The following is a 24573-nucleotide window of genomic DNA, read 5'->3' on the forward strand; positions in this document are numbered from 1 at the left end:
AAAATGATCTGTAGTGAGTTTCTTTGACACACACCATTTAATAGTCCTCAATCAACCAGTATTTTCTATGAAGAGTCTTAGAGAAACTCCATTACACGATTCAACCTGATGATAAAAACAGTCATCTTAAAAACAAACAGCAAATTTCATTGAATAAAAAACAATCATTATCAGTCATACAAAATACTGTTTTAGGGTTTTAGCACTACTATATAAAAAGACAAAGAAACTGAAATCTAGAAAATCATTACAAACAGTAACAAAAAGAATCAGTATCTACTAATAGAATAAATAGATGGAGGATCTGTAGGGTCTCCCATAGGCATTGCTTCACATGTTAAGGTTTAATATATGTTTTTACTCCTATTTGATCTTATTCACTTTATTGTCTTTAATGCCTCTGCTCATGTTCTTTGGCCTTTTTCTCATTGTATCTGCCTTGTTTGTTTTATTTCTTTTTGTAATGCACCTTGTAAGAAAAGTGCAATATAAATACAGTTTATACAGTATGTATAGTGTTCTGGCAGTGTCAGTGCAGGATGGTGATGCTGCGGTCAGCCACGGCACACGCTGGCAGCAGCGGGGCACTGAAGGGATGTGTGACAGAGTACAGCACTGCAATGGAGTCCAGCTCGTAAAACACCAGCGTCTGACTCGGCCAGTCCAGCAGCAGGCCGATCTTTTGGGGTTTCCTTGCGACCTGCAGGGGCACCTTATTCCCCCCGTGGCAAAAGGAATAGTCCCCATCGTAGTGGGACAGCACCCAAGACTGACTGTTGTTGCCCAGTCGGGCCTCGTTCCCAGAGCCTTTGCGCTCCAGAGAGGAGTAGCAGACCCCAATCTTAAAGGCAGCACTCTGGCCTACCCCCACCACCCAGCTGTGGGTGCCAGAGGACATGGACAGTGAACCCAGTGCGTTGGGCAAACAGTCGAATCGTGCTGGGTCGTACTGCGGGGACTGGCGAGCTTTTTTGTGTAGGAAAGTCAAAGTGCAGAAGTCATCAGACAGGGACAGGAGAGGGCTCACTGTGCGCTCATCAAACTTTAAAGAAGACGATCCGGAAGCTGGGTGAAGAGGAAAATGATGGATTGAATGTCACACTACGATACTATAAGCAAACATGTTTTGAGGCATTTTGAGAATTCTTTACTGTAATTTTTTTCTTTACTGTAATAATTGGTCGGTCACTGTGCTGGCCACTTCCTGCCACCCTACACACTATAACGCTTGTCCTCCTTCCAGATTTACATTCAACCAGCTCAGATATTAGCATGCTGCTTATACAAATCACTAATTATGAGTCGGGATGCAACTAACTATTATTTTCATTGCCGAATCTGTCTAATTATTTTCTTAATCCATTCGTTGTTTGGTCTATAAAATGTCAGAAAAGTGTGGAAAATGTTGATAGATGTTTCCCAAAGCTCAAGATCACGTCCTCAAATGTCTTGTTTTGTCCACAACCCAAATATATTCAGTTTACTGTCATAGAGGTGTAAAGAAACCAAAACATATTCACATTTAAGAAGCTGGAATCAGAGAATTTTGAGTTATTTTAAAAAGATTACTCAAACTGATCTATCGATTATCAAAATAGTTGGCAATAAGATTAAATGGCTGACAACTAATTAATTAATCATTGCAGCTCTAATAATGATTAAATAATATATACTGTACAATATTGTAACACTGAAAGGAGCCATTCTGCATAATGAGTACTTTTACTTTAATACTATTTTGCTGATAATACTTATCCTTTACTTGGAACTTTGTTTGTACCTTAGTATTTTTTACATTATAATATGAAATACTTTTATTTCAGTAAAGGATCTTTCACCACAGAATAGAGGTTAGAAAAAGACTATATCACTTTTCTCACTGAAATGCTCTTGTGCAAAGATTCTCAGTGTGTTTCTGTTTAAAGCACAGCATCTACTTAAGCATTGTTAATACAAAATAAGCCCTCCTCCAAACTCCCTGCTTTTGATTAAAAAAACCTCCCATTTTCTAGATTTTCAAGGTTTGCAAGTATGCTAATTACCATCATCGGTATTATGTAATAATGATCCTGCTGGATCTGCAGTGCCTGCATGGTGATCGAGGATGCTTTAGTTGAGTATAAATGTACTGACCGTTTGGGCCCAACAGTACTGCAGTGGCCCACAGACCTCTCAGCAGCTTGCTGTCACTGCAGCCTGGGTTCAGGTTGAGCTGGTCTGTGTCACAGGGCTCCCCAACCCCCTCTGCTGCCTCCACCCTGACACAAACGCACACAAACAGGAAAAGGAGACAAGATATCATCTCTCTGTTATGTCCTAAGCAAGAAAAAAATATTTTCACAAGCAAGTCATGTGTTAAAAGATTACCTTTCAGCTATCTTCTGGACACTAGTCTGAAAGACAAGACAGGAAGAATGTGTAGTTAAGTAATTTATTATCATTATCGAAATTCTGCAATTTGAGCACACGTTCCTCTATTCTTCGGAAACCTTCCCCCTCTCACCACCAGCTGTGCGTCCTGCATGTCTGTCAGCGTGTGCACCAGGTGGGAGCGTGTTTGCGAAAGACTCGCCAAAGCCTGGCTCCAGTGGGCTCTCTGGGTGAGGAGACACTGCTCCACCCGCTCCTCCTCCCTCTGCACCTCCTCCAAGAGACGCTGCTCCTCCTCCTCCAGGGCTTCGCGTGCTGCGCTGACCTGAGCCAGCACACGCTCCCTTGCCCTGCTTGCCGCTGTCTACACAAAGAGACAGGAGAGACGAAGAAATATTGGAAGACTTGTGGTGAAGGAGGCGAAATTACATGGTTTTGAATCAAACTGCATAACATCATTGTGACTATAGTGAACAGGTTTATTATAACTTTTACGTTTATAAAGCCCATACATGTACGTAGTGTTTCTAAATCTCGAGAAGGCTTTTTCAGCAGGAAACTTGTGTCAGACATGTTACAGATGAAATACTTTTCATGCTTTTGATTTAAAACTTAGGGCTGCAACTAAGGATTGTTATAATTGTTGTTATCAATGAAAAACAAAACGGTTTTATCAACAAAATCTCAGAAAATCTTTGAAAAATTAGATAACGTCTTCATATTATGATTAGCTGATATGACAATACATATAAAAATACAATATTAATGAGATTTTGCCCTACAGTGGCAGGTATCTCATTAATATTTCTGGGTAACAGGCATTGTATCCATCACCCATTCCTTCTTAAAAATGTTTGTTTTGTCCAACCAGCACCCCCAAAACCAATGTATATTCAATTTACCATCATGTAAACAGAGAAAAGGAGGAAATTGTCATATCTGAGAAAATGATTAGCATTTTTGTTTTGAAAATAATTTACACAATTTATGTTGGTACAGCAACATATAATACACATTGGTTTGGTGATTTGATTCTTGCTTGGAAAAGGTATTTACAGATTTTTCTGCCTTGGTTGTTTGCTTGAGGTTTGTGTTGCTTATGGTAACTTGTTGCCTAGAAAACTACACATGCATGACCGTACCTCTTGTGTTCAGGGAGGTTAATAAATACGCATGCACTGAAAGGGGCAACCTTTGCTTCTCTGCATGGTGGTGATAAATTGACTGACTTAAACACAACCTCTATTTCAAGGTATACTTGACTAGTAAACATATTGTATTAGTGGTCGACTTATTTGGCTTTTTCAAGGGCCGATGCCGATATTTAGAGAGTAGGTATGTAGGCATGTACAATTAATGCATGCAGAGTACTATCTAATATACATGATTAACTTTGCCAGTAACATTGTTGTTTTAGATAGATTTTTTTATTAATTAATGAAATAGAAACAAAACATTGGGTTTGCTGTAGATTTTAGAACGTGACTGTGTTTAAGGGAGAGCGGGGTACAGTTTGTCAGAAGTGACGTCATTCATGTGCATTATTCTCTACAGTATAACAATACATATTTAATGCGAGCCAGTAAAGGTTTTAGATTAGACTTACTGTCAATTAGGATATGAGAAGCACGTTAAAAAAGACGATGGTGACTGAGGACATTTATGGCTTGAAACTAACTTTTTCACCACCTTCCCAAAAGTGAAGTTGTGGAAAAGACAATTCCATCAGCTGAGAAAGTTGTGATACTCCCTGATTCAAAAGAATTAAGATTTAGAAAGCATGCTCATCATACTGACATTATTTTTTTAATGAATTAACGCATGAGCACATGTAAAGAAACATCTGAAGTGTTGTTTTTGTTTTTTTACCGTACCTGATGATTTCTATCACAATTTCTTCTTCTTGCTGATGTGACCGTAACTGTTTCACATACAAGTACTGAGACGGTTAGTCCCATAATCGATTAGTCGATTAAGTTATTTATCATTCTCCTTCTCAGTTCAGTTCAATTCAATTCAGTATGCTTTATTGGCACGAGTCTATCAAAGACAATATTGCCAAAGCATCAAGCAATAATGATAGTAATCTCTCTCCCTGTGAGTGTCTGATCACGTGCAACTATGTGTGATTATACGCCACATTATATTTGTCTGTGTTGTGATATCAAATAGTCTACAGATTAGTTATTTAATTAATGAAAACAATTCTTTAGTCACAGCCCTAATACAAAGACACTTATCATAGGGTCATCAGTATGCACATGCACAAACCCAACGAATGGGCAGTCTCACGTGACTTTTCCGTAAAGGCTAGCCAGGCAATATCAAAACATTACTTGTACTGTCTTAGCTTACTTGTAACAGCTTAGCCACTGTTTGTACTTACAAACAGTGGCTAAGCTGAGAAATGTGTATCATATTGTGCTTGGCACTGTGTGTCTGGGTGAGCATTAGTGGTTGAGTGGGTGGGGATCAGTGGTTTTTCTCACCTGAAGCTTTTGCTCTTTAGCTGTCAGTGTCTGGTTGATAAACTTTTCAATCCTCAGTGCCTGCAGCTGTATTTTCTCACACACATCCACCAGTTCATTCTGGTGACAACACACACATAGAGCAGTTGTTGAATAAGCAAAATACACCTGAACATCACCAGCTGGAGACACAAGAAATTCCTGTCTTTTCAAATACCACGCAGAGGAATCAGCGAGAAAAACCTCTTGCAAAATGTGGCACACCCAAGAAAGAATTATGTAGACATTAAGTAGAGATATTAAACTGTCAATGAACACAATTTCCACACATTATCAGAAGCTCATGTTAATGAAGCACAGCTACCATCCTAAAAAAGGTTAGGCCTACTGGTTGAAACATGCAAAATCTATAGACAACTTTCTCTTATGAAAGCTTTTCAAGTATATGAGATAAATGGGTAAACAACAGTAACATATAGGGCAAATAAAGTTAGGAAGGCGCAGACAGTTAGGTAACCTACAAGAGAAAGTAGGCCTAACCTTCCTGGGCTAGTTCTAACCCTGCAGGTAAAGAAAACATTGTAGTCCTATTTACTCTACATTTCCAAAGTTAAAAACAACTCCTATCATGCCACAGCTCAGTCAATGCATTAAAAAGAAGCAAACAGCTGTTGCGTAGGCTACACAACCCACGGCACTTACTTCGCACACTCACCCTGACTGCGGTTACTCTGGTGGCCAGTGGGGTCACAGTGTGTCCTTGGCAGGGGCCCACGGTGGCGCAGTGACAGCAGATGAGTTTCTGCTCGGTTCCACAGAACCATTCTAGCTCGGACTCATGCGCCACACAGAGCTCACGTTCAACAGAGAAGATCCCAGACTCTGTGTCGGAGGTAGTCCCAGCGGTCGGGGAGGTCGCGTCCCCCGCCTGCTGCTTCACATCGCCGCTCAACGCGGAGAAAATAGGCTCCTCACAATCCATCCCCCCCGTTTTCACACAGTTTAAACTCTCTTCCGAGTCACCCGATGAAGACGAGCTGGCTAGGTCGCACGTTATGAGCTCCTCGGTCATGGCACAATAAGGCAACAGGTGCACCGGCAGAGCTGGAGTCGCACCTACAGCACAGCGCTGTAATACAGGTGTAACAGGTGAGCGAAACGCGGAAGTAACGCGGACTTCAGAGGTCAGAGCTCAGAGAAAAAAAAGGGTTTCGCTCTACTGGTTTTCAGTTGTATGATTTAGCTTGCCTTAATTTCCTGTTTCTGTCCTCGTTTTATGTCTTCTTCGCCACTTTTTTAAACTCAGATTTCCTGTGAAGCCTATCCACAGGGGGAATGTAAAACTCAAGTAGCTACTGTAGTTTAACTATTATGAGGTGGATTGTACTTTACACTATATTTTAGTGGGAATTTGTACTTTCAGCCTTGATTAGGCTAACCTACCTAAAGAACAATTGCAGATTTTGACTGAAATAGGTCTGAGTATATGGCACACGACATTAATAAGAATTTTATTTTTTTTCCCGATATCGATATAGTTCACTATTAGGCACCTGTACGCAAAACCACATTAAAAATAATCAAACTGATCTTCAGTGCGATTAAATGTGCTCCTTTACTTTTTACATTCAAAACAAAAACTTTAATTCCTTATTTTGTTAGTTTATGATTACAGTTTTTTTTAACTCATCACTTTAGACAACATACTTTGCAAATGTGATTTTACTGATAAACAATCATATCAAGTGTCATCCAGCCACTTTTTTGAATCATTTTGACATAGTTTTTTATTATTATATAAATCTGACATTCAAAAATCCATTACTAGGTAACGTTGTGAAAAAACTGTGGAAGAGTATAATATATATACATATATATATAATATATATACATTTTCCAGGGTGGAACCCTGTACCCAGGGATCAGAGGTGCGGCCACATCTCACAGACAGATCTGTTTAGCAATAGTGAGCAACACCCACCATCTGGAAACGCTCTTTAGTCTAGGAAAAATAATCTCTAAGAAAACCTAATATACATTAAGAAAGATTGCCCGCCCTTATAAATGGCCAGGCCTATTCATTTAAATTGTTGTTAAAATGTTTTTTTTTTCTAAAACACAAAATATATTAAAATAGCTTACACAGTCTGATACTGGTAAACTAGTAGAACTGTGATAGTGTTAAAAAAAAATTTAATCTTTTGCCTGTGTTTTCCTGGGCATGTGATTGGTGAGAAACTGGAAAAAGAAAATAATGTAATATGCTGTTGTTCTTTAGTAGGCTACTTGATATATTTGGTTTTAATTTTGCAGTGTAACATATTGTTTTACTGTAAATTGAGCAGCTTCTGTGCCCTATTCTAACCATATGCTTTGTTCTCACCCATTACTAGGGCTGCAAATAATAACTATTTTCGTGGTCGACTAATCTTTTAATCTGTTAATTATTTATTCGATTAGTCACTAGTCACGATTATTTTTGTCACCCCCTAACCCTAACCCAACCATTTAACTAATTAAATATCTTTCAAGTGAATTACTGATCTCAAACACACAGCCTAACTAGCTAATAGTAAGTGAACGAAGAAGACAAGACAACTTCGGTAAAACTGCCAATATTCAAATTGTACACAGCTGATTTTTAGCCCCAGAACCGCTCAAAATGTATTTAGTGATTAAATAGCGTACAAACAAAAGCCGCTCTGCTGTTCGCCTCTTTCTACGTTACTTTCTTCTGCTTCAAGCGTGAAAGCTTCTTCTTCGTGAGTTGTGTTACAGTCAAGTAGTCGTGGGAGACAGTAGAAGCGATACTGCCCCCAGCACCTCCTGTAGTGCATTGCAGTTAGAAATAAACTACAAATGTTCCTAATATGAAGATTGCTGTCTCTCCCTTAAACGGCATCTATGTAAAGATGCGTCGACAATGAAATTTCGCGTCGACGAATTTTTATAGTCGACGTCGTCGATTACGTTGCCTAATCGCTGCATCCCTACCCAATACCAATATTAGAAGTTTCCATTTAACTCTGTCAAGAATCCTGAAGAGGAAAATGTGTGCAAGAGGTTTTAAACAAAGGTTAAGTAAACATGTTTGTATCCTCTTTACAACCCCTTCCATCCTATCACCTTTTAAAATGAGCATAAATTATATACATTTTGTTAAACCTTTATCATGTATCATATATCTCTTGGTAAGTTTGAGAGGACACAGATCAAATCTCAAGATATTCAACCAACCTCCCACTCTTCCCATTTCCATGTCTTTGCGTAACTGGATAGGAGTGATGGACAGATGAGAGTCATGCCCACTGGCTCAGACAAGGTGGGTTGCACATTCACTTTGAAATGAGCACAGCAGAGACACAGGGCTGCCATTGTCTCCAACACAAGAAGATGTTTTCTAATGGGTAAAACTGGTAAACACGAGACATCCAGGTATTAATATCATGAAACGAACAAGGGCTTCCTGTGCACTAAGTCTGTTGTGTATGAAAGAGCTAAATCCATGAATACATACAATAAAACAAAAATATTTAATAATGCAAATGGAATTTGCTAAAATAAAATTACACCCCTCTCTCTCTTTTTATACACCCTGTTAAGGTTAAAATAAGTTCCACCAAAAATTCTCTTCATGATAATTTAAAGTCACTCTGGGAGCAGCATGTTAACATAATCATAAATACAATTGTTTTGTTTTGTTCTTATTGATTATCATACACCATTCATCTCTTTTACAGAAAATGCAATAATAGACTTCCTTTCAAATTAAAGGCATCTTAAATTGGAGAGCAGGAGCAAAGAGAACACAGTATAGCACAAAGCTACAGTAGAGGGAAGAAGTCAAGTGAGTAACATACATTAATGGGATAAGACTGCATACAGATGGGGAGAGAGAGGAGGAGACAGGAGCTCAGTGCATCATGGGAAGCCCCACCCCCCGGCAGTTTAGGTCTGTAGCATCATAACTAAGTGACGGTTCAGGGATTATCTGAGCCAGCCCTAACAATAAGCTCTATCAAAGAGGAAAGTCTTGGGGCTACTCTTAAATGTGGATATGGTGTCCGCCTCCCCAACCTAAACTGGGACCTGATTGCAGAGGAAAGGATTTTTATTGTTGAAAGCTCTGGCTCCCATTTTTACTTGTGGAGACTCTAGGAACAAGATGTATCCCTGCTTTCTGGGATTGCAGATGTGTTGGGTTGGGGCCTAAAGATGCTGGTAAACACTTTAAAGCGCAGCGTCTTGTGCTTCTAGATGAAACTGTATCCGGCCCTGGAGATTACTTAGAGTAATGACTGCACATCACTATAGCTTCTTTGATAATGAATCATCCTTAATGGCTCCATATTCCAAATGTTACTCCTTGGGATGCAAGGGATGCATTCCTTTTATTTACTCTCCAATATCCCATTATCCAGGTGCTGGTTGTGCTAAACTACGATAATATAGCCTCACATAGTGGTTTGAATTCTTTTTACATTTCTTATTGTTATCAGAATCTGTTTAAAGTTTATTAGTAGCAGTTTCACTTTTACAAATTATAGCCTTGTAGTAAAACCAGCAGAACTGGTTTTCATCTTAGTTGGCTACATTCTCCAGTGTGCTACCATATGAGCATGAGAGTGTATGGGGATGAAATCAAATGTGGTACATTTCTTTAAATGGATGGAAATAAAATGGCTATTCAACGAGACAATTATTACTGGCTTTACAAAAGTCAAAAAAATTAAAGTGAAAAATATAGTAAAAATATAGCTGAGCGGAAATGATTGGGATCCAAGCAAGTCATGAAAAATGCATTTGACATTTTCACAGAAGAACAGATGCAGACAACTTAAGAGATTAAAGTGATGAAAGAATTCAGACTTAATTATTAATAATTGCAGCAACGCAAACTTGATTTTTACAGCATCACCTGAGATCAGAGAGTGTCATTATACAGGTGCTGGTCATATAATTAGAATATCATCAAAAAGTTGATTTATTTCAGTAATTCCATTCAAAAATTGAAACTTGGATATTATATTCATTCATTACACACAGACTGATATATTTCAAATGTTTATTTCATTTAATTGTGATGAATAAAACTGACAACTAATGAAAATCCCAAATTCAGTATCTCTGAAATATGAATATTAGTTCAGACCAATACAAAAAAAGGATTTTTAGAAATGTTGGCCAACTGAAAAGTATGAACATGAAAAGTATGAGCATGTACAGCACTCAATACTTAGTTGGGGCTCCTTTTGCCTGAATTACTGGAGCAATGCGGCATGGTATGGAGTCGATCAGTCTGTGGCACTGCTCAGGTGTTATGAGAGCCCAGGTTGCTCTGATAGTGGCCTTCAGGTCTTCTGCATTGTTGGGTCTGGCGTATCTCATCTTCCTCTTCACAATACCCCATAGATTTTCTATAGGGTTAAGGTCAGGCGAGGTGGGTGGCCAATTAAGAACAGGGATACCATGGTCCTTAAACCAGGTACTGGTAGCTTTGGCACTGTGTGCAGTCCTGTTGGAAAATGAAATCTGCATCTCCATAAAGTTGGTCAGCAGCAGGAAGCATGAAGTGCTCTAAAACCTCCTGATAGACGGCTGCGTTGACCTTGGACCTCAGAAAACAGAGTGGACCAACACCAGCAGATGACATGGCACCCCAAACCATCACTGACTGTGGAAACTTTACTCTGGACTTCAAGCAATGTGGATTCTGTGCCTCTCCTCTCTTCCTCCAGACTCTGGGGGGGTTGGTGGAGGAGTGTGGTGGCAGGCTGACTGTGAAGCACAAGGGGGAGCCGAGAGGGTGCCGTGGAAGACGCCTGAGGGAGACGCCTGAGGGGAGCCCAGCCGATTCGACGGTGGACGGAGATGAGTGAACCTGGGGAAAGACAGACAGGCAGGCAGACAGGGTTGGTAATGGGAAACCAGAGATCGGAGAACAGAGATGTGGCGAGATCAAAAAGCTAGGGATGGCACGCTCGATACGCAAGTGACGTGTCGACGCTGTGTTGAGATCCCGAAGCACAGATGTTTCGAAACACTGCTCCAAAGCGTGGTTCAAAATGTCAATGTCACGTGACCGCAGTGAAACGAGGCTTCAGTGCGTTTAACCCCTGTTTTGACAGGTGGCACACCTGCCGCTTCTACGCTTGATTCACAGTGTTTGGAACAAACTGCACATCAGCCTCTAACTCATTTGACAGATTTGTTCCAAGGACTGACAATAATTTGATTTATGCTGTAGTATATCCGCACCTGTAGGCCTAATGGCAAAAAAATATTTATCTTTGCCAGCAACAAATGTTCCATGTGACCAAATTTTGAGGCTGGTGATGTCAATTATGAAAAACCCCCGACTCAGCCCCAAAACAGCTGAATATTTCTGAATAAAACTCTTGACATATAACAAATGTGAGACATTGTTCCACTTTACATTTATCATTCTTAAAACAACTTAAACTTTACTCAGTTACAGATTTTTTATCCATTACATCTCATCACTGCCAGCACTCATTATGATTAATGATTGTTACACTAGGGCCTATATCTGTCCTGCTAATCATCATCACACCTATGTTAATAAGCTACTGTATAATACCGTAGATATCCACATTTATTATTATATTCTTAGATTTGTATACTTTATTATATTCTCTTCTCACTAACTTCAACTACCTAGTATTTCTATTCCTTTTATGCCTTGCGAGTATCTGAAAAAGAATTCACCAATAAGGTATTTCGATTATGAAAGTGGACACAATAATGGTTAAGACATATGCCTTTAGTTCGATTCCCACTGTGATACACGGGTCCCTGAGAAAGACACTTAACCTCTAGTTGCTCCAAAAGTGTGCCCTATGACATAGCAATTGTGGTTTGCTTTTGAGAAAAGTGTCAGCTAAATGAGTGATTACTTATGAAACAACACACACTTTTATTGCAATCCCCATCTGCTGTCTCTGACAATCTGAAAGCGTTTGTTGTATGGTGATTTCTCCTAATCCTGTTGGTCATGTACTGGTAAGACATGTAGAACTGGAAACGCTGCTCAGTCATTGTTTCAATGAAACCCCTACCAAGATGTGTCAATATCAAAAGTGACCAGTAGGTGTCACCGTGGAGACGGTTATCCAAGTGTTTCAAAGCCTCGACACAATTCCAGCACAATTGCTTCAAACATTTCAATGTTCCACAAAGCCTCACTTTGCCCATCACTACAAAAAGCTTGAGGCAAGCAGTGGCACCAGGTCAGGAGCAACAACAATCAAGCAGAGATTCTGTGGAGAACCGGGGTTGAAATACTGGCAGTGATGGAGATATTTGCTGGCAGGTGTGGCAGGTAGAGGAGGTGGCTGACGAGGTGCAGGTGTGGATCGTCAGCTGGGCTCAGGAGCAGAAAGAGAGAGCGAGAACACAAGCAAGGGGTGCAAAGGAGACACAGACAGGCAGGCCAAAACAGAATCACAAGAAAAAAGGAGAAATAAACAGGATCACCATCAGCCTGGCTACCACCACAACATGTCACTCCATTGCTGTGTGGCCTCCACTGGCTACCCGTGGCCTCCAGAATCAGATTCAAGTCACTAATGCTTGCATACAGAGTGACTACTGGGTCTGCACCCATCTACCTAAACTCCATAATGCAAGTTTACATTCCTTCTCGGCCACTACGGTCCTCCAACGAACGCCGAATCCCGAATCCCTTCACACAAAGCAATCCCAGTCCCGGCTGTTCGCATCTGTGACACCACGATGGTGGAACGAGCTACCACACGCCATCAGAGCAGGGGCGTCCCTCTCTAACTTCAAGAAGCTCTTGAAAACTCATCTCTTCCGAGAACGCTTCCTCTTATAACACCTCTAACTCCTAATATCTAACATGCTCTTCCTGTGTTCTTCTTCTATCCCCTACAATTATCTTGTATTGATTGCACTTTTTGTTAACTCTAACTTCTTTCCCTAGGTATCCTAGGTATATTCCCGTAGCGCTTACTAGTATTTATTGCTGCTTTTATTAATATGTATTGTCAGTTGTAGATCTCGTGCTGTATTTGATGCTCTGTTGATGATTGTATGTTGTTCCTCAAATGTACTCGCTTTGGATAAGCGTCTGCCAAATGAGTAAATGTAAATCATACAAACAGAATTTTGTACGAATCCATGCAGCGAATTCCGAGGTATAAACTTTTTGCAAGTGTAGCAGACTCGTCAAGTTTGGTGACAATAGCTTAAGCCAATTTTGATTTACCGGCATTTATGTAAAATTGTACGTAAATACACATAAGTAAATATTTATGGAAAAAAAACAGATTGACGTATTAAAATTCTTTTGACAACTTTTGATCAGCGACATCCGGAGTTGATCCTGCCAAAGTTTCAGGATTTAGAGAAAAATGATAAAAAGTCATATAATTTGACCTTTTTAGATGTTTGCAGAGGAATCCAGAGATTAAAATAATGAAAGAAGTTTGACTCTAAACGAAGCCATTTTCGAGATAAATGCAAAAACGTAAAGATGGTTGTTATAACGCCACCTCGAAGTCTACGAGTGCCATTTTTTTTGCATGAGTAGTGGGTGGAATTTGCAACCCACCTGCCAATTTTGTTGAGTTTTTGTCCAGCAGTTTTTGCTGCCCAAACACTTTTAGCGGAGAAAAAGAAGAAAGAAAGAAAGAAGAAGAAAAGGAATCAGAACAAAAACAATAGGGCTCCAGCAGCTTCGCTGCTAGGATCCCTAAAAACAAGCAAAGGTAGCAGTCTAATACACAATTAAACAGAGGAATGACGTCTACATCTGATATTTAAAAACATCTGTCCTTTCTCCAAATCAATATTTGTATATATATATATGTCCAACATGGCACCTCATGGAAAAGAACTCTCTGAGGATCTGAATAAAAGAATGGTTGCTCTACATAAAGATGGCCAAGGCTATAAGAAGCTGGCCAAGACCCTGAAACTGAGACCATACAGTGGTTCAACAGGACAGGTTCCGCTCAGAACAGACGACATGGTTGACCAAAGAAGTTGAGTGCACGTGCTCAGCGTCATATCCAGAGGTTTTCTTTGGGAAATACACCTAGCAATGCTGGCAGCACAGATTGAAGGGGTGGGGGTCAGCCTGTCAGCGCTCAAACCATACGCCGCACTCTGCATCAAATTGGACTGCATGGCTATCGTCCCAGAAGGAAGCCTCTTCAAAGATGATGAAGAAGAAACCCCCCACATACACTGTGACATACTGAAGCAGAGCATGATCCCCTCCCTTCAGAGACTGGGCCGCAGGGCAGTATTCCAACATGACTTTTGTGAGATACTGTAGACCTCTGATGTTGTACCTGTAGCCACTCTCCCAGTTTGGGGGTCACATGCCTCAGTGCTCCGATTACCACTGGCACCACTGTTGCTTTTACTCTCCACATCTTTTCTAGCACCTCTTTCAGCCCTTGTTATTTTTCGAGCTTCTCGTGTTCCTTCTTGATGTTGCTGTCGCTTGGGATTGCTACATCTATCACTGCAGCCTTCTTCTGTTGTTTGTCAATCAACAAGATTTCTGGTTGGTTAGCCATCACCAGTTTGTCAGTCTGGATTTTGAAGTCCCACAGGATCTTAGCTCGGTCATTCTCAGCTACCTTAGGAGGTGTCTTCCATTTTATCCTTGGGACTTCCAGCCTATACTCATGGCAGATGTTCCTGTACACTATGCCAGCTACCTGGTTATGGCGTTCCATGTACGCTGTTCCTGCCTGCATCTTACACTCTGCTGTTATTTGCTGTACTGTCTCTGGGGCATCCTTGCACAGTCTGCACCTGGGGTCCTGTCTGGTGTGGTAGACCCCAGCCTCTATTGATCTCGTACTGAGTGCCTGTTCTTGTGCCGCCATGATTAGTGCTTCTGTGCTGTCCTTTAGTCCAGCCTTTTCCAGCCACTGGTAGGATTTCTTGATATCAGCCACTTCTTCTATTTGTCAGTGGTATATGTTGTGTAGTGGCTTGTCTCTCCATGAAGGTTCTTCGTCTTCCTGGTCCTCACACTCTTGTATCTGCTGCCTGAGGTATTCACTAAGCCCTTTGGGGGCCATCTTCCTAATGTATTCCTGGATCTTTGTTATTTCATCCTGGACAGTGGTCTTGAGACTCATTAGCCCTCGGCCTCCCTCGCTACACTTAAGCTGATGATACATGGAGCAACTTTTAGAGCAATGATGCTGGGCAATCTTGCTGCCTTGCTGCGGCCCCGTGTATCATCAGCTTTAGTGTACAGTCTCAGGTTGCTGGATTTGGGGTGAAACCCTCCATGCATTGTGAGGAGCTTTCTTGTCTTGACGTCAGTGTCCTCTATCTCCTCCTTTGGCCAGTTTATTATACCAGCGGGGTATCTGATGACTGGCAGGGCGTATGTGTTGATGGCTCAATTGTTTTCCCTCTTTTTGGTACCATGCGTCCACACTCGTCCGGTCCGAAAGACATTCCAATGTCGTTGCTATAGATCCTGGTAGTGTGGATCAGTGAGTCGATGTCTCGCTCATTCCTGGCATACAGCTTGATGTCATCCATGTAGAGGAGGTGACTGATGGTTGTTCAGAAGTTATTGGCCGGTAGTTGGATGGGATTGTTCCCTTCTGGGGGTCCTTCATGATCAGGACTGTCTGTCCTTGGGTTAACCATTCTGGGTGGGTCCCAACCGTCAGCAGTTGGTTCATTTGTTCTGCCAGACGTTCATAGAGTGCAGTTAGTTTCTTCAGCCAGTAGGTGTGGATCATGTCAGGGCTGTCCAGCTCTTCATACCTGCCACTCTTTCTTGGATGTCTGCCATTGTAATGGTTACTGGATCTTGTTGTGGGAGATTGCTGTGATCTGTTCTTAGATCCACTAGCCACTGAGCATTGGTGTTGTGATGCCTCTTTCTCCCATATGTTCTTCCAATACTGTTCAGTCAGCTCTGGGTGGGTCTGATCTTGTGTTACTACCCTTCCACTGAGAGTACACTTTGGATGGTTCGGTGGAGAACATCCGGTTTATCATCTGTGGGCGTGTCTGTTCTGCTTTGGTCATTTAGTTTTCAGTCAGTCATGTTATTTGTAGTCTTGTTAGTATCTGTCTTATAGTATGTTGCGTCTGGATTTCAGTACTGTCTTTGTCCTATGTCCAGTATCTGTTATATAGTTAGTCTGTGTTTTGGGGTTCAGTCATGTCTTGTGTCTAGTTTACTCTGTGTGTTTGTGCTGGTCGGTCTGGTACTGTCTGGTTGTGCGGTTATGATCTGTTTAGTTCATTATAATTTTTATCATTTTGCTTTAGCCTCGTGTAGCCTTGTTTATCATTTTGTTCATCCGCATCTTTTAGTTTACTTAATATCTGACTTGTATCTTAGATTTAGCTCTGTCTTAGCTCCTCGTTCTGTGTCTCAGTTAATATCTTAGTGTTTTCTCCGGGTCTGTGTACTTCTGTATTGTTTAACCCATTCCTGCTCAGAGTTCTGTCTTATCCCAGCGTCAGTCTGTTTTCCCTGTTGGTGTTAGTTTTGTTATGATCTGTCTGCTTGTGTCTGAGTTATTTTGTTTGTTATTTCTGATCTGTTACATCTCGTGTTATGGCCTTTGTTTAGTGTTCAGTAACTTGTGTTGTGTCTGTTACCCCAGTAATCCCTCTGCATGTCAGTCTCTCTCTTTTCCACTTTGCAATCTCTGTCTGCCTGCCTCTCTCTGTTTTCCCTGCTGTCTCTCTGCCTGTCTCGTTAGTCTCATGTCCCTCACCTGTGTACTCCCTCCCAGCTCGTTAACTGTGTGTGTGTGTGTGTGTATATATCCTTGCTTGTTTCCTCTCAGTCCTTGTCCGGTCATTACAGTGTGTTGTAGTGTTGACTGCTCGTGCTCATCGTGCTCATCGTGCTCATCGTGCTCATCGTGCTCATCGTGCTCATCGTGCTCATCGTGCTCATCGTGCTCATCGTGCTCATCGTGCTCATCGTGCTCGTTCCCCGTCAGTTGTTTGGATTTTCACCTGTTTCTGGATTTTTCTGTTGGATTACCTTGTTTGTCTGAACTGTTATTTTGGATCTCCTGTACACAGCCGCTCTTGTAAGTGTGCACGCTTTTTGTTTACATTAAAATATCGCTGAACTGTACCTGTCAGCCTACGTGTCCTGCATTTGGGTCCACCAACCTGCTCTACCCTACATCCACCGTGACATTCTCCCTTGTATGTCTCTAGGCTGGTAGCCAGAGCGGTAAGTCTCCAGTGCCTCAGGTATCGACAGCTTGTTGTATTTCTTAGGTAGCCCCTTCCTTGCACCTTTCTGTAGCTCTGAGAGCTGACTAACTTCTCTTTGTGTTGCCTTGATCTTGGCCTCTAGCCTTCTCCTCCCGCAGGTAATGCTCTTTGTGGCTTGTGGTGTTCATCTCATAGTCAAGTATCTCTAGGATTACTATTCTTGCCGTGGCGTACATCAGCTCATTGGTTTCGGTTATGGGTTTAGTTCAGAGGGTACTTTCTCACTTAGCCTTGTGAGGATGATGATGATGACCTCTCTCCACTGACCTGTCGTCCTGGCTCCCCCTTGCCGTAGCATATTTGTTGTACTTAATCAATCTCTAGTTGTGATAGCAGTGGCCGTTTGCGGATGTTAGAACACTGAGCTAGGAGTTGTTTCTTTGTCAGTGTTGATGATGGTTTTCGATGCATCCATATATCCCATAGTCTCTGCATATAGCCCCTCTCACCGGGATTGCTTGTATAGTAGCATTGCATCAGATGCATATTTTCTGCTCTAGTAGCCAATTTGTCAGAATCAGCTTTATTGCCAGGTATGTGTACACATGAGGAATTTGACTCAGGATTGTACATTGCTCACAATGTGCCTACTCATACAAAATCACAATAATAAAAATAAGATCAGACACAGACTTCAGTGTAGACAACACAAATATACACTATGAACAAAAACAATATAGACATACTGACAAATAGTGCAAAGGATGCAGGAGTACGTACATGTCGGAGGTGGATGTGATATACAGGTACATATACATGCATATGTACACAGTACAATGAAGCATAGTGCAAAGGATGATGGAATAAATAAGTATATTGTGCAGGAGTTATGACTTGAGGTAGGTGGATTGGTATACAGTATCTACAATATAACAGTATGAACAGCACTGAAATAGAGACTGGTGAATAAATAAGTGTTAGCCAGTAAGCAGGTGGCTGATTAGAGACAGAGTTACTGGGTTATTTCACAAGCATTGTTCCTGACACCGTGAGTCAGAAATCAGCTGTTCATCAGAGTGATGGCTTGTGGGAAGAAGTCATCAGAGACATACATACATACATACATACATACATACATGCATACATACAGGGGATGGTTGTAACACAGGTCAGATGTAACATGTCCAATCAGAAAAAGTATGAATCTCCTGATTCACTCTGCAGATGCTCAGTTTAGCCCTATTCACACATTTACACTTGTCAAACTTAAATCATGTTTATTGCGTGTCTAGATATCTTTCTTGCAAGATGTTTAGTGCTAATGTTTTAGCTGTAAACTAGTTCATGGCTACAAGAGTTTGGATTAGTTATAACAACAATGAAAAAGTTACAACCTACACCAAGAAAATGTTTATTTTAATTTATGTGCTTTCTTTAAATTTCAATGTGTCTGACACACACAGTCATGTTTAATTGTTTTATATGTTCAAAGTAGACCTAAGTGAAAGGCTACATCCACACTACTACCTTTAAAACTCTGTTTTAAAACGAAAAAACGTTCTCCGTCCACACCAGCATTTTTACTGTGTATCAGAAATGATCTCAGTCTATATTAAAACGACTGAAAACGCACATCAAGTAGCCATTTACACTGGGCATGCGTGCACCGGTGTAAACAGGAAGCAGAAAGTCTACTCTGCAGTGGCGGAAGATTCAGCGAAAGAAGATATTTTTGCATTGACCCACAACAAGTGGGGACTGTTACTGAAAGTAACACGGGAGTATGAAGCGACTGTGGCACAGAGTTGTTGCAAAGCAAATACGGCAACATGCACAGTAAAAAATATTTTAATAAAAATACCAACACAAAAACTGTTGGTAACATTGTGTTTTTGCTTTGCATGACTTGTAAGACCCAGTCAGAATGCTAAATGTGAATGTCTGCGTCATCGTCTTTAAAGTCCTGCGTTTTTGCCTGTCCATACTAATACGCTACCCCAAAGCTACTGTCATTACTATGACAGACAGTAACTTAGACACTTGGATGACCACCCCACACACACACCAATTATGTTAAAAAAATTCAAGTGTTGAATAAAAAGCTTGCAGCTGTATGGTGGACTATATAGTGAGCTCGCCATTTTGTTGTGCTGTCCGAATGCAAGAATTATACCTTTATAGAGTCCACTCACTGATGAGAAAATTTGTCCACCAACCAATTGTGCAACAGCAATGATGTAATGAAAGGCTCAGAGATAATCGGAGTAGCGTTGTTTTCATTGTGCAGTTGAGCACACTATATAGTCCTTTACATGGAACACCCTAGATAGGGAGAAGACCATTTAATAGCATTTACATTTACTCATTTGGCTGATGCTTTTATCCAAAAATCCGGGCCTCTCACACCAAAGGCATGTGTGTTATCCCCTGCTCCATTGCCACCCCATTGCAGATACATGTAACTAGTTGTATCACATTTTGAACCCACTCTGAGATACAGACTGAAATGTCAAAAATGTCACAACCATCCCCGGTCTCCCCTAAACGCAGGCAGGCAGGCAGGCAGGCAGGCAGACAGGGGGGGCAAATTAAAGAAAGTGTGGAGAAACATCAAATGCAGATGCTTCCTTTTATCATCATATGCATCTATGTAGTGATGTCTTTGTCCTTTTATTGTCTGGCTGTGTTTGTTTTTCTTTCTATCTGCTGCACTTAGGTCTCTCTTGCAAAAGAAAAATTTCTCAATTAGATTATCTGATAAATAAAGGTTTTATTATATATAAAGGAGGGAATATATTGTGGAGGAATAGTGTTCATCCCTCCAATTAGAGTTCCACTGACTTGGCAAGGAGCACTGAAGCTCGTGGTGGCCTGACTCCATATAAGACACATCATGTTGGCTTTTCCTTTTATTAGTCACCCATCTGTATGTGGTCCTGTTCGTTTCCATATGAACGCTCTCTTATTGCGTCCATGGTAAAAGGTGATAATCCCACATACAGCCATCAAACATTTCGCGCGAAAATGGCTGGAAGTGGTCACGAGAGTCTGATGACGTTATAACTGAAATTAGGCGGTCGTTATGAATACTCATTTTTCTATTGGGCAGCATGATCGCACGCGTCGAGTTAAAAAACGTAGCGTTAAATTTGATTGGGCGGTCAGATTATTGGGTCGTCCCGCTCCACCCCGCCCCCAGCAGCTAGGCTTTCCTGCGCCAGCAGCGGTGTGTCACCGAGGCTAGGCTGCTGCCGGAGAGACCCGGAGTCAGGGCAAACACCCAACCAGTTAACCCAAACTGGCATCGCAGTGGGGCTGAGGGGCTGCCCCTGCGAGTTTTAAACTTGAACATCTAGGTTGGATCCTACGCCTCTCTCTGTCACCACCGCCTGTCCTCCTGATGTCGGATTTCAAGCTCGGGATCGTACGGCTCGGCCGTGTGGCCGGGAAGGTGAGCTGGATCCCAGGGCTGCCATGTGCGGCCGGGGATGGGCCCGCGGAGACCACAAAAGGCGATGGAAAATTAGTTTTTTGATGAGTCTGTGCTAGTCAACCACTAATGGTTATCAAGCCGTTGCGTACGCGGGAGTAGTTCGGCTTTACCGATTTTAGCCGCGTTTGAACGGATTAGAGAAGCCGGCCGTGCCGAGCCAGACTGGTTTTCTGTTCCTCCGCCGCCACCAACACAGTTTCGCTATGAAGCTAATGCTAACTAGCATGTAGCGTGGGACGTTAACTGTCGGCTAACGTTAAACGGTGGAGTACTGCCATAACGGTAAACACATGGGTTCTTATTGTGTCGTTACCGGTGTCGGGTAGTGAAGGAACGGAGACGACAGTTGTTTTTCGACGGAGGGTCATAGTTAATGTTAACAGTCGGTGGTACAGTTAGCAGCGACACGCTAGCTATGTTATTTGGATTACACGTTGGAGTGTCTGTTAATGAGGAAGCCCTGCTCCATCAACTGATTTCTTTTGTGCAATGTGACAAAGCACCGGCAGGACACTACTCAACAGCTGGGGCCGAAAACATGCGTCGTTATTTTGGCTCAAGTTACATAAGTATCTCTCCACACAGATGTGACGTTAAACTAAGGTTGAATGTTGGTCAAGAAATGCTGCTGGTCCCACATTTAACGGATAAACTGTGCAGTCCCTCTTGTTTAAGCTGTGGCGACTCAGCTGCTGAGTGACAGTGCTCCTGTCAACAGTCATGTAACTAATAAGCATGATGTCACTCCTGATCTTCACAATAGCCTGGCAGACAAAGTGTCACATTGCACGTTAGGACCTTTTGGTATGTGGACAGCACCACCCATGCTGTTTTGCAACGTTACCATGCTCAGTGTAGCGTGGGGTTCTGTGTTGGTATGCTGTCACGTGCATTTGACCCACCTACTGAGTGCTCAGGTAGTCCATAAATGGTTAAAAGTAATCTGTTGTTCCTTTAAAAGAAAACATGTTGCATCTGGATTTGAGAGGAAACCAACAGTTTGGTTGGTTTAAAAGAGGCTCTTGGTATGAACATTTATGATGCTTAAGAGAGGGTCCTTCTGTTTATATTTGTGTGGCAAATGTCACATGCAGTGCATATTTCTTCCAATCATTTGTGGCCTCTGCAAACATGCCTCTATTCATAAACAGTGTTGTTTTGACTTTTCAAGTCTGTACAAACCAGTTAAATTGGAGCAATTAGTAAATAATTTGCCCTGCTTCTTGGTAACTTCAAAGTTCTCAAAGTCATAGCTAAATAATATGAGGTTGTTCTGCAATAGCCAATGATTATCACTAATTGAAGTCTTGCTTTATTTAATATCTAAGTGACTGTAGTTTCAAACTACTCAAACAGCTCTATGTGAATGCTTGAAGATGGATAGATGGAGCCAGTTATGAGCTTATAGAGTCCTTCTTGGGCCTTTTCCCCCTATCGGTTCCTTGTCAGTGTCCCGAAATGTTGGATGTTAATGAGATGGCGTCTTGCTAAAGCTGCCCCATGAAACGATAGCTGCTCCTGTAACAGTTGTGGTTCTTACAGTTTTTATCTCTCCATTCTCTCATTGCAGACAAAATACACACTGATTGATGAGCAGGACATACCGCTTGTGGAAAACTATGCGTTTGAGGTAAACTACGTGGATTCAACTGTTTCTTTTTACCACTCATTTGATAGTGCCAGTGTTAAACAGTTACATTATTTCCTTTACAGGCTCGCATGGAGGTAGATGCGGATGGCAATGGAGCTAAGATCTTTGCCTACGCTTTCGACATTGGCAAAGGCCGCTGGGCAGGAAGGCCACTGCATGAGCTCCTCTGGTGAGTAATTTGTTCCTTATAACAGGTGTGGAATAAATTTTCTTTTGAGCATCTGGGGTATGACCCCCTTTACCCCTGGCATTAAAATGTGTCTCATATCCAGAGTGTATCTAGATATGACTTTAACCTGATTACATTTATACCTGGTATTAATGTGTCTCCAGTGTGCACATTGAGATCCGATCGCTTTGTCCAGCTCAAACAACCAAACGTGACATCCTCCCCTTGTTTGCACTGGTCAAAAAATTTTTACTGAAGCTGTTGGTATAGCTTCACTTTAGTTTGCTATCTTAAGGATCTCTGTTAGTTCAATTCACCAGTCCCGTGTATCTCACAAGTTTTGAGTTGACAGTTGCTTGTTATTGGTCATTCATATAATAGTATAGTATCCCATGTTTATCAGCACATATATTGGCACTTTGTACCTTGATCTACATAGTCTCTGACCTGCAAATAACTTCTTGAACAAGAGAGTCCTAAAAGCTCTGCTTTGCACTTTTTACACAAGACCAAGTATTCTGAAATAAAACAAGGAAGTGGCCAACATGCAGTCCTTGCAGCACATCTTCATCAGTGAATAACACCCTCATATTCCTGAGCTGTCTTTATTTTGTAACTGGTAACTGACGTATGATCTGGATACATGTCTTGACCCAGGGAGAAGCACAGAGGAGGCATTGCCCCCAGTTTTCAAGTCATCCATATTAACTCTGTGACTGTGGACAACCGGCTAGACAACCTGCGACTGGTACCGGTGGGCTGGAGTCCCAAGCCGGAGGAGATTTCCAGCAAACAGAGGTAGGGCTACAGCTACTAGTGCTGAAGGCTGAATTATGATTCTGTAGCTCAGTAGGAACGTGGAGTACTGCACAAGCTGGATGTTTTGTCTGTAGGCACAGCCAGTCTGAGTCTTTAACGCCCTAGCTTAGCCTAAGCCTGACATCAACAAAAATATTTTTTCTTTCAGGGTAAAGGATATGACCATTTGCTCAGACAGAGTAATCTGTATATCTGCTTGTTTGTTTTTGCCATATCCAGACCTATTAAAACTAAATACTGACCAAAGTATTTAGTTTACTACTGAGGTCAGTCAGACAAATTTAGCAATGCATTAGCACCATGTTGGGCGCTGTATGTATGTAACTTTTTTTTTTCTTGGTTAGCTGACCCTTTGAGACTATTAAGAGTAATACATATGTTTATAACTGGCTTCTTATTTCTTAAAGTAGTTAAGAAAATCAAACACTTTTAAATCCAAAGGAACAGAGTGGACTGAAAGGTCTTTGTTAGAAGATGAAAGTTTGATTATTTTGTCATATGTCTTGTGTAAAAGTCCACTATGTGATGTGTCTTAAGGCTTATACATAACTATTTGTTGTTAAACATGTAACTTTCTTGTCCAGAGAGCAGTCTCTTTACTGGCTGGCCATCCAGCAGGTACCGGCCGACCCTGTAGAGGAACAGTATCTGGAGCTGAGCCGCACACGCTATTACAACGCTAATGGGGAGCTAGTAGAGGAAGAGGAGTGCTCCTGCACTTACTATGAGTGTCATTATCCTCCTTGTTCACTCATTGAGAGGAGGGTATGTACTGTAACTGGCATTCCTGTGAAACCTGCATGAATTTCAAGTCATATTTTAATGAATTAAATGCATAGTGAAGTCCTTTCCCTTCATTTATTCAACAAGTGGGAGATAAAGTACAAGCCTTTTCCCTATCATAAACCTATCCACATGTTGACGCATACAGTAAATGGCTACCTGGGATCATGGGACCGAAGCATTATCCACACAGAGCAATAGATGATCTTGTTCCTCATCTTTCCACAGCTCCGGGAGTTCAACATCTGCGGCCGCTGCCAGGTGGCGCGCTACTGTGGCTCCCAGTGCCAGCAGAGGGACTGGCCCGCCCACAAGAAGCAGTGTCGCGAGCGCAAGCGGGTGCTGGCCCTGGAGTCGGAGCCCGAACGATGATCTGCCTTCATCCTCGCCTGGGAGAGGAAGGAGAACTGGGTGGGGTGGTGGGAGGGTTAGACTTGTGGGAGGGGAGCGGGGATGAAGTGCAAAATGGGGGCGGGGGGGAATGCTGACAAGAGACTTAACAACAGAGGACAATGTTGGTTGCTCAATTGTTTTGATGGATTCAGGGGGTAAGAAGATGGAGGAGGGGAAGAAAAACAAAGCAAAAAGACATCTGCCACTTCCC

At 41.8% G+C, this 24573-nt stretch overlaps 2 protein-coding genes across 4 annotated transcripts; one reads left to right on the forward strand and one right to left on the reverse strand.

Annotated features, from left to right (window-relative positions):
- Positions 1 to 100: 100 nt before the first annotated feature.
- On the reverse strand, positions 101 to 5964 carry bspry (B-box and SPRY domain containing). Its single transcript, XM_046067319.1, has 6 exons — positions 5554 to 5964; positions 4860 to 4958; positions 2504 to 2734; positions 2368 to 2393; positions 2134 to 2258; positions 101 to 1065 (listed from the first exon to the last, which is right to left on the reverse strand). Exons 1-6 carry the CDS (start codon positions 5908 to 5910, stop codon positions 530 to 532), a joined length of 1374 nt encoding a protein of 457 aa, XP_045923275.1. The 5' UTR covers positions 5911 to 5964; the 3' UTR covers positions 101 to 529.
- A 10846-nt stretch (positions 5965 to 16810) lies between these two features.
- Positions 16811 to 24394, forward strand: zmynd19 (zinc finger, MYND-type containing 19). 3 transcript variants are annotated; one of them, XM_046067480.1, is made up of 6 exons: positions 16811 to 16921; positions 22118 to 22177; positions 22261 to 22367; positions 23025 to 23165; positions 23771 to 23951; positions 24198 to 24394. In XM_046067480.1, exons 3-6 carry the CDS (start codon positions 22267 to 22269, stop codon positions 24339 to 24341), a joined length of 567 nt encoding a protein of 188 aa, XP_045923436.1. In that variant the 5' UTR covers positions 16811 to 16921; positions 22118 to 22177; positions 22261 to 22266; the 3' UTR covers positions 24342 to 24394. The 3 variants fall into 3 exon arrangements, with proteins under 3 accessions (XP_045923436.1, XP_045923435.1, XP_045923437.1); XM_046067479.1 differs by lacking the exon at positions 16811 to 16921 and adding an exon at positions 20195 to 20505; XM_046067481.1 differs by lacking the exon at positions 16811 to 16921 and adding an exon at positions 20595 to 20829.
- The last annotated feature ends 179 nt before the right edge of the window (positions 24395 to 24573 follow it).

The sequence above is a fragment of the Micropterus dolomieu genome, linkage group LG13, assembly GCF_021292245.1.
Source record: "Micropterus dolomieu isolate WLL.071019.BEF.003 ecotype Adirondacks linkage group LG13, ASM2129224v1, whole genome shotgun sequence".
NCBI classification, from domain to species: domain Eukaryota; kingdom Metazoa; phylum Chordata; class Actinopteri; order Centrarchiformes; family Centrarchidae; genus Micropterus; species Micropterus dolomieu.

What these genes read in the sequence shown, in the direction of transcription:
- bspry (XM_046067319.1), bottom strand. Translation starts at nt 5,910, where the DNA reads ATGACCGAGGAGCTCATAACGTGCGACCTAGCCAGCTCGTCTTCATCG. An exon ending in CTAAAGAGCAAAAGCTTCAG is followed by an intron (nt 2,735 to 4,859) that starts GTGAGAAAAACC and finishes CTCTTTGTGTAG; the next exon opens with ACAGCGGCAAGCAGGGCAAG. An exon ending in AGTACTGTTGGGCCCAAACG is followed by an intron (nt 1,066 to 2,133) that starts GTCAGTACATTT and finishes CTCTTCACCCAG; the next exon opens with CTTCCGGATCGTCTTCTTTA.
- zmynd19 (XM_046067479.1), top strand. Translation starts at nt 20,455, where the DNA reads ATGTCGGATTTCAAGCTCGGGATCGTACGGCTCGGCCGTGTGGCCGGG. An exon ending in TGGAAAACTATGCGTTTGAG is followed by an intron (nt 22,178 to 22,260) that starts GTAAACTACGTG and finishes TTTCCTTTACAG; the next exon opens with GCTCGCATGGAGGTAGATGC. An exon ending in CCACTGCATGAGCTCCTCTG is followed by an intron (nt 22,368 to 23,024) that starts GTGAGTAATTTG and finishes GTCTTGACCCAG; the next exon opens with GGAGAAGCACAGAGGAGGCA.